Source organism: Theropithecus gelada, chromosome 4, assembly GCF_003255815.1.
Source record: "Theropithecus gelada isolate Dixy chromosome 4, Tgel_1.0, whole genome shotgun sequence".
Lineage (NCBI taxonomy): Eukaryota > Metazoa > Chordata > Mammalia > Primates > Cercopithecidae > Theropithecus > Theropithecus gelada.
The window spans coordinates 120,578,955-120,595,326 of NC_037671.1; the positions used below are offsets into that span (position 1 = coordinate 120,578,955).

General features: G+C 37.0%; 1 protein-coding gene across 1 annotated transcript in view; it reads left to right on the forward strand.

The window, feature by feature from the left end:
* The first annotated feature begins 1,846 nt into the window (after positions 1 to 1,846).
* The window catches only part of SHPRH (SNF2 histone linker PHD RING helicase), an 84,051-nt gene continuing 69,525 nt past the window's right edge, over positions 1,847 to 16,372 (forward strand). Inside the window, exons 1-4 of the mRNA XM_025383841.1 lie at positions 1,847 to 2,212; positions 10,550 to 11,214; positions 13,428 to 13,557; positions 15,468 to 15,686. Of these exons, the coding sequence (XP_025239626.1) occupies positions 10,582 to 11,214; positions 13,428 to 13,557; positions 15,468 to 15,686 (982 nt within the window). The 5' untranslated portion in view covers positions 1,847 to 2,212; positions 10,550 to 10,581. The remainder of the gene's footprint in view (positions 2,213 to 10,549; positions 11,215 to 13,427; positions 13,558 to 15,467; positions 15,687 to 16,372) is intronic.

Consider the following 16,372-nt stretch of genomic DNA (forward strand, 5'->3'; position numbering starts at 1 on the left):
TTATCATTTGTGTTTTCATTGGAGTAGCACTTTTAATTCCCTTCTAGAACTTTTCTTTTGCATTCACAACTTAGCTAACTTTGGCACAGGAGGCCTTTTTTCAGCTTATCTCAGCTTTCGACATGGCTTCCTCACTCAATTCCGTCTAGTTTTCGACTTAAAGTGAGAGATGTGCCACCCTTCCTTTCACTTGAACACTTAAGAGTCCATTGTAGGGTTATTAATTGGCCTAATTTCAATATTGTTCTGTCTCAAAGAATTGGGAGGCCTGAAGAGAGGAAGAGAGACAGGGGCCATTGGTGAAGCTGTCAGAACACACACAACATTTATTAAGTTTAGCTTCTTCTATGAGCAGAGTTTGTGGTGCTCCCAAAAAACTACAATAGTAACATCAAAGATAACTAATCGTAGATCACCACAACAGATGAACAGCAAGTGAACACATGCTGCTTGAAAAATGATGCTGACAGACTTGCTTGAGTCAGGGTTGCCAAAAAACTTCAATTTATAGAAAAACACATTATCTGCAAAGCACAATAAAGGGAAGTAAAATAAAAGGATGCGGGGATTTGCTTATGCAAACAGTTTCGTGTCTGTGATAAAGGAATATACTAAGTAAAATATGGACTACCCTGGACTGTCTCCACAACTACAACCGATGTTCACTTAGGCAAGAACTTAGTTCAAGTGCTTCTGTGGTCACACAACCCAAAAGGCCTCCACAGCAGAAATGCTGCTATTAGGTACTCACTCACTAATTATTGAGTCCCCAGTGTTTCCTGAGGGTTATTTCACAGGCTCCTGACTCTGAAACCTCTCAAAGTTATTCCAACGTTAAGCTCATTTCTATGAGAAAGAGGTGAGAGGAAAAAAGACCAATAGTGGAAGGCCAGCTTCAGCGCAACACATGTACTTAATAGTTTCTCCCATCTTAGACTATATATTCACATTTCCCTTTAAAGTCTGTTTTTGAGGGAAAGAAGCTTTATTCCTACCTACTTAGTGGCTGCTTTATAACAGTAAAATAGACGCTTTTGCAGAATTCTTTTCTGTTTTTTGTTTTTTTTTTTTTTTTGGTGAGACAGAGTCTCACTCTATCACCAAGTGGGGAGACCTCGGCTTACTCAATCTCTGTCTCGTGGGTTCAAGCGATTCTCCTCTCCTGCTTCAGCCTCCCGAGCAGTTGGGACGACAGGTGCGCACCACAACGCCCGGCTAATTTTTCTATTTTTAGTGGAGACGGGGTTTCGCTATCTTGGCCAGACTATTCTCGATCTCCTGATCTCAGGAAATCCGCCCGCCTCGGCTTCCCAAAGTGGTGGGATTACAGACCTGAGCCACAGCGCCCGGCCCCTGCCTTTTATTAAAGCTACAAATCACACACACTCTTCGCCTCACAGGTGAGCCCCGCTCGCTACTTCGGGCATCCAACCCTCCTGTATTCTCTAATGGCGTGGGGCAGAGCTATCGCGAGACTCCACTGTCTCCTCAGCAAGTCTTTAACAGTGTGGACTTGCGCAGAAGAGACTTTTGAAGCCAGTTCAGGAGAAAGGGGGCGGGGTGCTCTGATGAGCGCGTTCGCCTTGACCCCACGCTACAGCGCGCGCCCGGCAGCTAGGCGCTGTGGTTTCTGGGTCTCCCGGGGAACCCGTACACTATCCCGCAAAAAGCGCTTGTGCCCACCTCAAGTCGATGTTCGGTGGGTGGCGAATGCGTGCCCGTGATCTGCGGGATCTGTAGAGGAGCGCAGGCCTGGTGCAAAGAGACTCAAGAGGCTCGGAGAACCAGCTTGGGTAGGCGCTTGGGTGATGGAAGGTCAGGGGTCAGAGGTCGGGAGGGAGGGAGGTGGCCTCTGGCCTCCGGTACCAGCGAGGGAGGACGCTGGTTGTCCTGGAGCCCGGGAAGCTCAAGGGCTGAGAGGGAGCCGCTGCGCGAGTCTTCCCCACCCCTTCCCGATCCCGGATTAGCGAACCCCGGACCACCATGTCCCTCCGGGGATAAAGTGGGGTCGTGGGAAAGGAGGCTGTGCTTCTCATGCATTGGGGCCTGCGGTGTTTGTCTCGAGCGTCCAACACCCTAGGATCCGGGAGTCCGTCGTCACGCTCCTCGGCCTCGCGGTCGTTTGTTTGCTCGGCCTGCTGGGAGCGATCCGGCGCTGACAGCCCCGCTCAGACTCCGGGAGCCGCTTGTGGGTCTTTCGGAAGATAACTGAGTGGGTATCACCGTGCGCCGCAGATCTGCCCCCAGAGGCTGGAACTGGGCGGCCGCCTCCCTTCTTTGTGCGCGGCATTGTGTTAGTAAAAGGGGAGGCAGAGGCTTCTCAGTCCGACTCAAAGTTCTCCGTTACCTCTGGAGCCAGATTAATTACATTCGAATTCAGAACCACTCTTCCACGTTGTACAGTTTGGTAGTTGCTAGGTTTATGAACGAAGATAGGGTGTTGTTTGATGATTGATGGTCACTGTATAATAAATACAGTATTATTAAATAATGACCAGGAAGCTTTACACTTTTTCCAAGTAGTTGGACATTATCACGAGGTAGAAATCTTAGATGTTTGATGCCTTCCAACTTGTACTTAAGGAACTTGGGGCTTTTTCTGAACAAAATAAGATAATTTTAAAGTTATTACTGTTACTTTAAATTATTCCAGTGGGCATTAGTAGGAATGATGAAACTCTTGAATAGAAACGATCCATGATATCTCTACTGTCACCAAAAAGACCAGTTTATGATTAGTAAACATGCTGGAGACAGAGCAGTCCTGAGCAGTATTGTGATAATTATGTCCGTGTTCGCAAACCTGGACTTTCTAGAGCTTTGAAGGACCAGTTAACCAGTAAGCTGGCAATTGAGAATAAAATAGTTTACTTTTGAGAGATGCTATTGTATATCCTCTTTGTCCACCCGAAAGGAGCTGGACTTACAGAATTATTAAAGCTTTTGTTATTAAGAGTTTAGGCTAGTAAGATTTAGGGGGAACAGAATTTGGTGGTGAAAAAACTTATGAGGGCATTTTTCAAGTTTATGTAACTAATATATTTTAGCATTTAGTAGATGGAAATACTCTCACCTTGCTGGAATTATTTCTACAGAAAAGGAAAAGATTATGTTAACCCTGGGTCATTAAGAGCTTCCTAGTACTTAGTAACGAGTGGGCTTCGTTTCCGTAAGACAACATTTTGGACAGGAATATGGCAAGTGTATAATCCTGTTTGCGCTTTATAGCCTAAACCCAGATCTACCATGGATTTGTTGTAATTCAGGATTTGTATGTATCTTATAAACATGAAATAATATTTTGGGGGAAAAATGTGAATTTAAGTTGTGTTATTCATTTGTTGGATTGTCTTAGTAATTTAACATTTTATGTTTATTTTTCTAGCATTCCATCCTTGTTTTCTGTTGAAGGTAAAGTTCAGTCAGTTTTCCTGCCTTGCTCTAGTATTTCATTTTTCTCAGAAATACTAAAGAATAGTTTCATATTACCTATAGTCTTCTAGAATGTGGATAAGAGAGACTTCTCTAAAAAGAAATATGAGTAAAGTACTGTTAGGTCCTCAAAAGGAGGGAATATATCCACAGAATTAGAGATCTTTGTTTCACCCTTTTTGTATGTGTTTACTTCCTAGTACTGACCTGGCATTGGGAGTACAGCACTGAATGGGATACTACTCCTGCCCATCTTTCAAAGTGAACATTGTAGCAGTTGGGATCCAGGAGAGAGAGGACCTTAACTCAGCGTCTCTGGTCATGGAAGCCTTTCTGGGAAGACTGGGATGGAGACAGGCATAAAAGCAATTCAAGCAAAAGGCTTTTACATTTAAATACAAGACAGTGAAAGTGTGGTCCATATAGAAAACTTCACATAATTACATTTTACCCAAACACTGCTAATTAAGAAGGAGGAAGAAATAGTTGTGACTCATAAGGTATGAAGAAAACTGGAAGAATATGGGATGTGGTTAGGTACAGAATTTCACCAGTACTTGACTTACTAGTTGCCATATTGCATTTTAGTCATAAGTATTTTTGACCAAATACTATTTTCTTTGGTGCGAAAAGTTAACCCTAAATAGAGATTTCCTTAAGTAAAGACTCAGTGAAAACCAAGAGCTTTTTGTTTGGTTGGTTGATTTTTTTGATCATGAATGTTAGCTAAGAACTGGACAAAGGCAGAGCATTGCTAGAAATTCTGGTATTGACTTTTCTGCAGTGTATTATTATCACTGATAAGTGCCTTGAGGCACTAATATTGGAAGAATCAGTTTGAAAGAAAACATCTGAAGGAATGTGCAAATTATAATGGTGTACATAATTTAAAAGATACTGGATAGGTTTTACCAGAGAACAGAATAAATAGTTGAAGTAATGTTTTCTGGTTTGGTAATGTGTCTGTTACAAAATTATTGTAGGAAACATGGCACATGTTACTTCTCACATTCCATTGGCTAGGACTGGTCACAGGACCATACTAAGCTGGACAGCCATTTCTCAACTACTCTATACTTTGAGTGGAAATAAGTGGATTTTAGTAGGCAGCTGGTTATCCATAACAAGGTTTTTTGTAGGGATTCTAAAAAATAAAGGGAGTAGTGCCTGGGTGTTTCCCTGAGACATTCTGACTTAGTTGGCTAGGCATCAGGATTTTTTAAAATTTCCCTGGTGATTCTGATGTGCAGTCAAGTTTGAGAAGCACTGATCTGTGGTCCCCCATCCTGCGACATTAAAGTTTGGTTATTGTGAAATGTAATTTAGAGCAGGGGTCCCCAACCCCCAGGCTACGGACCGGTGCCAGTCCGTGGCGTGTTAGAACCGGGCTGCACTACAGGAGGTAGGCTGCGGGCAAGCGAGCATTACCACCTGAGCTCTGTCTCCTGTCAGAGCTACAGAGTCAGTAGATTACCATAAAAGCATGGACCCTATCGTGAACTGCATATGCGCAGGATCTAGGTTGTACACTTCTTATTAAAATCTAATGCCTGATGATCTAAGGTGGAACAGTTTCATCCCTAAACCACCCCCTCCCCACCCCACCCCTCTCCTCCGGTCCATGGAAAAATTGTCTTCCATGAAACCCGTTTATGGTACCAAAAAGGTTGGGAACTGCTGGTTTAGAGTATTCTCAGGATGACAATAAATAGCAACTACCATTTATGGAATACAGGCCAAATTTCTGGTACTGTGCTGTTGTACTTAAACTATTTCTAACCACAATCCTGCTATCATCCCCATTTTAGAGATGAGAAAATTGGCACAGAAGACTGCATAACTATTCCAGTGCCACACAGTTAGTAAATGCCAAAGCTGGAATTAGAATGAATGTAAGACTTCAAAGCATCGCGTTCTCACCTTTAAGCCACATTATTTTGCTAATGTGAGACTCTGCTAGAGAGTTGCTTTTGGAGTTTTCAGAGTTAATGATTCCACAAGAACCGTGTTATTAATATTATTATGGTTAGTATGATACATTTTGTAACTGGCCCAATTCCCTTTCTACACTCCCTCTACCCCTTCACCCCCCATATCCATGCTTTTTGCCATGTGCAGTTTCACCCAGTAAAGAAGTGTAGTATATTTCTCCACTACTTAACATTGGGTCCATGGATATGTCTTGCTTTGGTCTGTGGCACCTTAGTGGTTTTTAAACACTTTGAAAACTACTTGTGTGATTGGATTTGCACTAATACACCTCAACCATTGCCATAAAGAACATTCCTGAGTTACTTTGCTGATCCAAGGAGAGAGGATAAGAACTATATTAAGCAGAGCCAAACTGCTTTTCCAGAAACCTAGCCTAGATTAACCTCCTTCAGCTAATGTGCAGATCTATGAGAATAAATGATTGCTGTATCAAGGTATTGAGCTTTGGGGTAGTGTGTTATACAGCATGTTTGTGGCAGTAGTTAACTGATAAGCCTAACTTTTCAAAGTTCCTGCAGTGACCTGACTCACTTTCAGTATTCCAGCTTATGCTTTGAAGAAAACTGGACAAACATAAACACTTAGGAAATTAAGAGCTTTCTATATTATTCCTCCAAGATAAGAGAGGATAAGATGCTTTAAAAGTAGTTAACCATAGCCAAGGATTAAATGAAGCACTGGCTAAGAGAATAGAATTCTCATGATTGACTTAAGCACTGTCTGATATATAGACTTTTTGCAATTATGTGAATGCTGTATATTTGTGCTGTTCAGTGCAGTAGCCACTAGTCACATAGGGTTATTGAGCACTTGAAGTGTGGCTAGTGAGACTGAGAGCTGAGTTTGTAACATTTGATTTTATTTACAGTCACACATCACTTAATGATGGGGCTGTGTTTTGAGGAATGCATCATAGACAAGTTTGTTATGTGAACATCTTAGAGTATACTTACACAAACCTAAGTGGTACCGCCGGCCTACTACATACCTAGGCTCTATGGTACAGCCTACTGCTCTTAGGCTACAAATCCGTACAGTATATTCTGTACTGGATACTGTAGGCAGTTGTCACACGGTAGTATTTGTATATTTAAACATATTTAAATATGGGAAATGTACAGTAAAGATATGGTATAAAAGATAAAATATAGTACAGCTTTGTGGGGTGCTTAGCATGAATGCAGCTTATAACACTGAAGGTTGCTCTGGGTTAGTCAGGGAGTGAATGTGAAGGCCTGGGACAATACTGTACAATTCTGTAGACTTTGTAAGCACTGCACGTTTGTGCTACACAAAATTTAGTAAAAAATAAAGTAATGCAGTCAGGTGCGGTGGCTCACGCCTGTAATCCCAGCACTTAGGGAGGCCGAGGCGGGCGAATCATGAGGTCAGGAGATCGAGACCGTCCTGGCTAACACAGTGAAACCCCGTCTCTACTAAAAATACAAAAAAAAAAAAAATTAGCTGGGCATAGTGGCAGGCGGTGCCTGTAGTCCCAGCTATTCGGGAGGCTGAGGCAGGAGAATGGCATGAACCCAGGAGGCGGAGCTTGCAGTGAGCGGAGATCGAGCCACTGCACTCCAGCCTGGGCAACAGAGCGAGACTCCGTCTCAAAAAAATAAAAAATAAAAAAAAAAGTAATGCATTATGATGTTACAATGGCTATGATGTCACTAGTCCATAGGAATTTTTCAGCTCCTTTATGGAACCACTCTAATATTTGGTCCCTTATTGACCAAAATGTCATTATGCAATGCATAACTGTATTGAAAGTTAAGTAGTCATATGCAGCCAATAACTACCTTATTGGATTTGCTTTGGCCAATAGTAGACAGAAACTACTTACTTGGAGCTGCCAAGGAAACCACCTTCCTTTGAATCACAGGGCCACCTTGTTCCTAAATAAAGGTTCAATCATCAGGGAAGGAGAATAGACCTTAGGCAAGTAAATAATGTCACTTTAGTTTCTTTATGGTTATTGGTCTATTCATATTTTCCTTCTTGGGCCAATTTTGTTCATTTGTATTTTGTTAGCAAAATTTTATCATTTATCATTTTATCCAGATTTTTCAGGTTTATTGAATAAAGTTATATTTAATATTAAAATTTCTAAATCTCGTGCATCTACTTTTTGTTTCTGCTCTTTAAATCAACTTTAAGATATAGTTTATATATAAGAAAATTCAATTTAAAGTATATAATTTGATGAGTTTTGACAGATGTATACTCTGCAATCATGTGTTGAACATTTATGTTCCAAAGCCTGCCTTCCTATTCCTTTGCTGTCAGTCACCTCTTTCTACTTCCTTGCCCTTGATAACCACTAATCTGCTTTCTGTACTTAGGTTTTTGCCATTTCTAGAATTTCATGTAAATGGAAGCGTACAGTATATAATCTTTCACATCTAGCTTCCTTCAGTTTAGCATAATGCTCTAACAGTTCATTCATGTTATTTTACAGAAGTCTCTTTTTATCACAGAATAGTATTCCATTGTATGAATATGCCACAATGTGTCCATTCACCAGTTGTTGGGCATTTGGGTTTTCTTCCAGTTTGGGGCTTTTAAGAGTAAAGCTGTTGACATTGAAGTTTAAATTTTTGTGGATTTGTGTTTTGATTTCTCTTGGATAAATACCTAAGAGAGGGATTGCTAGGCTGCATATTAAGTTATATTCAATTTTATTAGAAACTGATAAACTTTTCCAAAGTGACTGTGCTGTGTTCGAATGTTGGAGAGTTCAGTTCTGTTTGAACCATACTTGCAGTGTTTTAAATTTTTGACTATTCTAGTGTGTGAATAGTGGCATCTCATTGTGATTTCTGGGTTGAATTTGCATTGCTTTAATGACTGATGCTGGTGAAAATATTTTCATGTGCTTATTTTACACTTATGGGTCATCTTTGGTGAAATGTCTGTTCAAAATTTTTAACTGTTTTTTAAATGTTTATCTTACTATTGATTTGTGAGAGTTCTTTACATAGTCTGCAAACATATCCTTCATCAGATACTTGATTTGCTAATATTTTCTCCCATCTATGACTTGCTGTCATATTTTGATGACAGTATCTTTTGAAGAACCAAAATATTTATTTTTGATGAAACTTAATTTATCATTTTCTTACATAGTCTGTGGTTTTTGTTTCCTGCTTAAAAATTTTTGTGACTTTTTTTGGGCGAATCCAATACCATTTAGGTTTTCTCCTCTGTTTTCTTTGAGAAGTTTTAGTTTTAGCTTTTATTTTTATTATCTATTTTTAGTGAACTCTTACATTTTATGAGGTAAAGCTTCATTTTGTTGCATATTGGTATCCATTTACTAAAAGGATACCTTTCCCATTGACTGCCTCTGAACTTCTTTCAGAAATCAATTGACCATACATGTGTGGGTCTACTGCAGGACATTTTATTGTGTTCCATTGATCTGTATGTTTGTCTTTACACCACTGCTGCGCCATTTTTATTTCTTTTGACATGCGTCTTGGAATCAGTGTAAATCATTCAACTTTATTTTTATTTTCTAAAATTATATTGACTTTCCTGTATTGTAGGCATTTTAATATAAATTTTAACATCAGGTTGTCAGTTTCTACTAAAGAAACCTGTTGGAATTTTGAATGGAATTGCTTTTCTATAAGTTAATACTAAGAAATTGATATCTGAACATTTTGAGTCTTCTAGTCCATGGACATAGTATGTTGTATAGATCTGTAATTACATACTATTATACTATTTTCTAAATTTTTATGTATGCTTGAAAATTTTCAGAATAAAAATATAGCAAGTTATCTTTTGGAGAAATTTAAAAATCAAAAAGTTTACTATATGCACATATTTTTAATTTTTGCTTTTTATTTCCTTGTGTGTAGATCCAGATTTCCATCTGATGTTATATTTCTTCTACCCAAGCGCTTCTAACATTACTTAGATTTTAGGTATACAAGTGATAAGTCCTTTTGGCTTTTGTCGATCTTTTTTTCACCTTCATTTTTGAAAGATATTTTGCCGAGTTTAGAGCTGTAGGGTGGGAGCAGTGGCTAAACCAGAAAAATAGGGCAAATCTAGAGAGAAGTCCTCACTTTTCGGTAATTTAATCAGGGCATACCTTATTGTGATTGTTCTTTATGTTTGCCTTGATTGGGTTTCATTGAGCTTCTTGGTTTTCTGGGTTGATGGTTTTTATAGAATTTGGAAAATTTTCATGTATGATTTTTTCAAGAAGTTTTTTGTATCCTTTCTTTTCTGCTGACATTCCAGTTTTATGCATGTTTGACTCCTTAACATTGTCCAGTAGGTTTCTGATGTTCTATTTATTGTTTTTTCAGTCTTTGTTTATCTTGGCTTCGTTTTTGACAGTTTCTGTTGTTACTGTTGTTTCCATTGTTTAAGCTTATTCTCCTCCTTTTTTTCTTTGCCATTTCTAACGTGCTGGTAATCTCATACAATGTGTTTTTCGTTTCAGGTGTTGCATTTCCATCTGCATAAATTTTATAGGAGTCATTTGTATATCTATAATTTTTTTGTCATATTCATATTTTCCTCTACCTTCTTGAACATATTGAGAATATTTACAGTAGCCGTTTGAATGTTTGTTTCTGTTAATTATATCATGCTGGGGCTTTTTGATTTTTTTCTTGTCATGGGTCTTATTTTTCTGTTTTCTTTTCTTTTTTTTTTTTTTTTTTTTTTTACGTGCCTGATAATTTTAGATTTGGTGCCAGACATTTGTGTTAGATTTTGTTTCACTCTTTTAAAGTATTGTTGGGCTTTGTTCTGAGGGGCAGTTAAATTACTTGGGATTAATTGAGAGATTTACCTTCCTATTATATTGCTCATTAAATTATTTCTACAATTTATTTTATTTTATACAACAAATTACCTTTACTAAATTTATCTATTAAAGACTAGTAAAACCATTAGAATTTATTTGATGTATAGATTATGGTTAATATATTCATTCCTTAGTCATATTGACCTGGTAAAAAATTGCTCATTGCTTTATATCTCACTGAAGATTTCATATTATGTTTATGGGCTATGAATTTATGCTGAATTTCTCATCTGGTAACCCTTAAGTACTAAATCATCTCTCGGTATACCTCCTGTTGTTTCATTTGTCCTCTAGAGTTCACAGTTACCAGCCAAGAAAACTTGAAAATGAGCAGCCGGAGGAAACGTGCTCCTCCAGTGAGGGTAGATGAGGAAAAGAGGCAGCAGCTTCATTGGAATATGCATGAGGACAGAAGGAATGAACCTATCACCATAAGTGATGATGATGAGCAGCCCTGCCCAGGTTCTGATACCTCTTCTGCTCATTGCATCATTCTAAGTGATAGTCTGAAGGAAGAAGTGGCTCACAGAGACAAGAAGAAGTGTTCAAAAGTGGTGAGCTTCTCAAAACCAATTGAAAAAGAAGAGACTGTTGGTGTTTTTTCCCCTTTGTCTGTAAAGTTGAATATTGTGATTTCTCCCTATCACTTTGACAATTCCTGGAAAGCATTTCTAGGAGAATTAACTCTTCAGCTTCTTCCTGAGCAGAGTTTAACTGAAAATTTTTCCGAAAGGAATATTACATTGGTGAGTTCAGAGTCAAGCAATCAGTTCCTGATTTATATTCATTCAAAAGGTGAAGATGTAGAGAAACAAAAAAAAGAACCAATGAGTATTTGTGACAAGGGTATTCTAGTGGAGTCATCCTTCAGTGGTGAAATGTTAGAAGATTTGGGTTGGCTGCAAAAGAAGAGAAGAATAAAACTTTATCACAAACCAGAAGGAAATCACATTATCAAGGTACTTCATTTTTTGTGGTGTCTTTTGAGGCTCTTCTACATTGGCAGTCCACTTTTAAATTAACCTATGAGAGAAGTCTGAAAAGCCAGCAATAAGCCTTTCATTATTAAGTTTCAAAGTACACTTTAAGCTTTTAATAACTATTAAAAGTATGTTACAACTAATCATTTTCAGGCTACACTTTTTCAAGATCTTCCATCTCTACTTTCAGTGACTTGTTTTGGTCCTCATCATCTGTTCCTCTTACTGCAGCAGTCATTTAACCATTTCTCTGTTTGCTATTTTGTGTTTTCAAATGCTTCGATTTTGTCTCTGGAATTGTATGATGTGAATGCAAATGAAATTCTGTTCATTACTGCCTACAGAATTAAGCATAATCTTTCTAATCTGGCACAGAAGTTCTTCCCTTGACAAGCCCTTGAGCCTTATTTACCCTTTATTACTCTGCTTTTTACTTTGTCCCAGAAACTCCAAATTGATTTATTTCTTCCATATACCACAATGACTGTCTGCGTCTTTGCTTTTGCTCTTATAGTTCCCTCTGCTTCAGTTGTTCCCTTTCCCTGATAATTTCTGGTTATTTTTTAATATTTAGTATAGCATTAATTCACCCAGGGAGATCATTTCTCAAATCTATTGGTGGTATTATGTGCCCTCTCCTCAGAATCTCTGGTAGATTTTTTTTTTTTTTTTTTTCAGCCTTGGCGACTTGTCATGTACTTAACATTTTATATCATTCCCCTTTGGTAAACTATGAAGCCTTTCATCTTTACAGCCTAGTAAAGTACCTGGTACCTAAATTTTCAGTAGATGAATGAATAAATTTGTAATTTATTTCAGTCTCTGCCATTCACTGGCCAAATAACTTTATGTGAATCATTTAAATGCTCTAATTTCAGTTTCTTTATGAAATGTCAGTAATACCCATTCTTCTTACAGCATAAAATTGTGTTTAAAATGAGGTCAGATAATGTAAGAAAGTATACTTTGCAAACTGTGAAGCGAATTAATATGCTTTTATGTTAAACTTGAAATTTTAAAACGTTAATTTCATGTTGTTTAACCGAAAACTGTTTCATATATTTCTTGCATCAATAACCTTAGTTATAGTTTTAGAATTGTCAGAAGGAAAGGAGAAAATTTAGAATTATTAGATTGCAATTAATTTTTCCCTGTACAGTGAAACTGTGTAACCAGACATTCCCTCTCTTTACTGATTTTGCCAAAATTGTGGCTCAGTGATAACAAGTATGTAACAATTTATGACTTACATATCTGTGTTCTATGTTCCCTACAAACCAAGTCTTAATCTATTGTGTTTTTCCCGATCCTGAATTTTACAAATATTTAAACATTTATTGCTGCTGTAGTAAGACATCTCCAAGTAAGCCAAGACAGAATACAAACAGGAATGAAATACACTTTGTCATTCATTTCTGTGTAAGGCTGGTGGATTTCTGTTCTTTAGTGCTGGAATATGAGATTCTCAGTGATTAGGGACTCAGATACAACATAGTCAACATGAAGTAAAGGGAACTAACATTTATTGAGTATCTACCATTAGAAACTTTTATAGTTATATTATTTAAGCTAGATGTCTCTCCATTTTGTAAATGAGAACACTTGGGTCAAAATAAATAGATTATTTTTTCTCCAATTCATTTAGCTTCTAAGTATGAATGCCAGGATTCAAAATCAAGTCTTTCAACTGTAAAACTTCATACTACATTGCTTCACTAGGGTCAAAATATTAACATTAATCAAGGTCTGTTTTTTTACACGTTTTAGTGTTTGATTCAGTAATAAGGATGCCCAAACCTAACAGTGTAGAAGATTCCTAGCATGTATATCATAATCTTCTGGGGAAATCTGCATTTTTAACAAACTTGACTGATTAATTCATTAGTTTTGGGAATCATTTTATTAATAGATAGAACTAGGTGTTCTTATCGCATTCTCACAGGTTCGATTTCAGTTAGGGAAATATTTTTTTCCAGCAATTCGAATTGTACATTGTAGGCACTTACATTTGTAATTTGTTAGTGAAAATGAAACACGTGGGGAAAATTTGGTAGGTATGTATTTATTATTTGTGGCACAAATGCTATGAATACCTTTAAAAATAGTGATGCTAATTTTTTTCTTTCTTACGTCCTCATAAAGAATGGTGTATTTCAAATGTAACTACTTTTATTTTGATTAATTATTTGTAGGTTGGAATTTATCTTTTGGAAGCTGGCCTAGCAAAACTAGACTTCTTGAGTGATGCAAATTCAAGAATGAAAAAGTTCAATCAGCTTATGAAGAAAGTAATGGAAAAGTTACACAATTATATTATTCCAGGTAATGTTTACAGTAAACTTAAAAATTGCTATTACTTAGGAGTTGTGAGTTTTTTTCTCTAAGTGCTGGACATAACAATCAGAAAAACAGCTGATAAAGTCATAATAAAAATTAAATGATTATATGGCAAATTATGCTTATTTGAAATGCACCCACTAATATAATTTATTTCTTTGGTTAACTCTGTGTTTACCTTATTGTAAATATTAAAGGAATATTTGCAGAGTCAATATGCAAGTCAAAAGGCAGAGTGTAAAGGGATCTGAGCTGGTTGGGATTTTTGCATTATTCCTGTGCTTTTATTTTGTCATGGCCAGAAATTCTTGGCTGGCGTTTATTCCACCTCTCCTTTGCAGTCTGACAAATAATTTCAAAAGCCTGGTTCCCATAAAGACCAGATAACTTTGCTCTGTTTCTTGGCAAGACGTTGCATCTTTGGTCAGGACTGCAGATTCAGAGTTGTCTGCCATTGGTCACCATGGGAGAGTGTGGATGGCTTGGTGCAGCTCATCAACACTACTGGAAAAAGAACCCAAATTCTCCAAGTTCTGCTCATGGTGGGTCAGCATTATTTCAGGTGCAAATTATAGAACATTGTCATACTGGAGTATTTGAAAATCAATTTCTAACTTTGATTGTTATTTCTCTAGTACATTTTTTGCAATGCTGTATAATATCAGTAATAGTAAATCATTTTGCAAGTTAGATACTTTAAATGAGGAAACCTCTGGTTTTGGGATTAGAAGGAATGAATTTAAGTACATGTAGAGTTTTTAAAGTTATGGCCTTTTAAAAATATTACAAATTTGTATATTTTAAAACCTGGTATCTAAGGAAAGCTTCAAATTTAGCTATTAATCTTAGATTATATAATATATAATTACAGTAAAAGTCTAAAAGAACCAAGCATAAAGCTATACATTAATTGTGAAGTTTTGGAAATTTTACATGGCATATTTTTTATTGGAAAAAAGTAATCATGAATTTTTTGGTGTGATCTTTTAGTTTTAGAAGTTATGAGGTGTGTCCTGTAAAAGTATATAGGCCTCTTTCAAAGCAGTTCAGAAATAAATGATAGACTTTTTCACCTTGAAAGTTATGTTTTTAATAAAGAACCATTAACTGAAAGGAGTTTGTAAATATGTTCAAGGTTTTTATTACTTTTTTCATGTTATAGTAAGCATAAATCTTCTTCCACAGAACAATTGTGCCCACCAGATGAAATTAGTATTTTTACTATTTTACAAATTTGCATTGATAACTTAATAATTACTTGTCTTCCAATTGGCTGCTACTGCTACCAAATGCCTATCCTTTTTTAGCATAAGAAATAAAATGAGAACCCGTTTCTTATTGGGCATAGAACAGTTATGTCTCCATATGGATTTTGTATGTTAAAATTGTAAAAGTAAAATAAGTTGTTCCTGTATAAACTTCAAACAGTATTCACATTGAGTTCCTCAAATGTTTGTAAAATATCCACAATGGACAATACACGTGTCAGCTACGTGTCAGCTTCTCTGAGGGGCTACAAAAATGAAAAACTTTGCCTTTGTCTCACTGGGGAAGGGACCAATGGACATAAATGATTGCAGTTGGTACTGCAGTAGATTACAATGTAATATTACTATATCCAGAATATAAAAGTATTGCACAACAGAGGAGAACATAATTCCAGCCAGGGAAAGCAAAAGAAAATGCCATGGAAAAAGTAGCAGTTAAACTTCCTTGAAGAATGGATGAGTAGATTTTTGATTAATGAAAAATTAAAGATAGGGCCTTTCAGTGACAAAACACGCTGAGCAAGAACCCAGAGTTGGGCAAGTTCATCGTATGCTCTTAGAATAAGAATTACTTATAGTTACAAAAGTCATGTCAGTTTTTGAGCACATTTGTTGTGTGATGTACAGATGTGTTGGAAGAGGATGAAGATGATCCGGAGAATGAGCCAGAGGGACAAGACATTGACGAGCTGTATCACTTTGTGAAACAAACACATCAGCAAGAAACACGGTCCATCCAAGTGGATGTCCAGCATCCTGCACTGATCCCTGTGTTGAGACCCTACCAAAGAGAGGCTGTCAATTGGATGCTACAACAAGAGTGTTTCAGAAGCAGTCCTGCTACTGGTAAGAATAAGATGTTTAAAGAAAAATTGATGAGAGAGATTACATCAGAGACAATTAGGGCAGGGGGAAATTAATCATTAAAATAAACATCCTGAAAATATAAGATAAAATGGGTGCTATGAACAAAATTATTTTCTAAGAAATTCTTTAAAATTGAAATCTAGAAAAATGAATTTGTGGGTGTCTTCATTCAGAAAAGTTTGAAATGGTTTTTCCTGCCAAAAGGAAATCAAAGGCTGCCTCAATTGGAATTTTTGAAAACCAAGAAATTTTTTTTACATTCCTTTCAAACAAAGAATTGCTGTTCAGAATCTGGTCCAGTGGGAATCTTACTGATCATCTGTAAGAAACTCACAATGTAATGGTGAATGTTAGTGACAGAAAGCAAATTTACAAAAGTAGGAGACTTATGTGTGACTAATTTACCTAGATTTTGCATTTTTTTCTTTACAATAATGTCATCTGTTGAGTATTTTTATGAAAGTAGTAGTTTTACGGGAGGCTTTTATGCCACTTCTTTATTGCTGTCTTTTTTCAATAACTTTGTGGGGGTAAAAGTGATTTTTGGTTACATGGACGAATTGTGTAGTGGTGAAGTCTGGACTTTTAGTGTACCCATCACCTGAATAGTGTATATTGTACCACTATGTATTTTTTCATCCCTCACTTCCCTTCTGAGTCTCCAG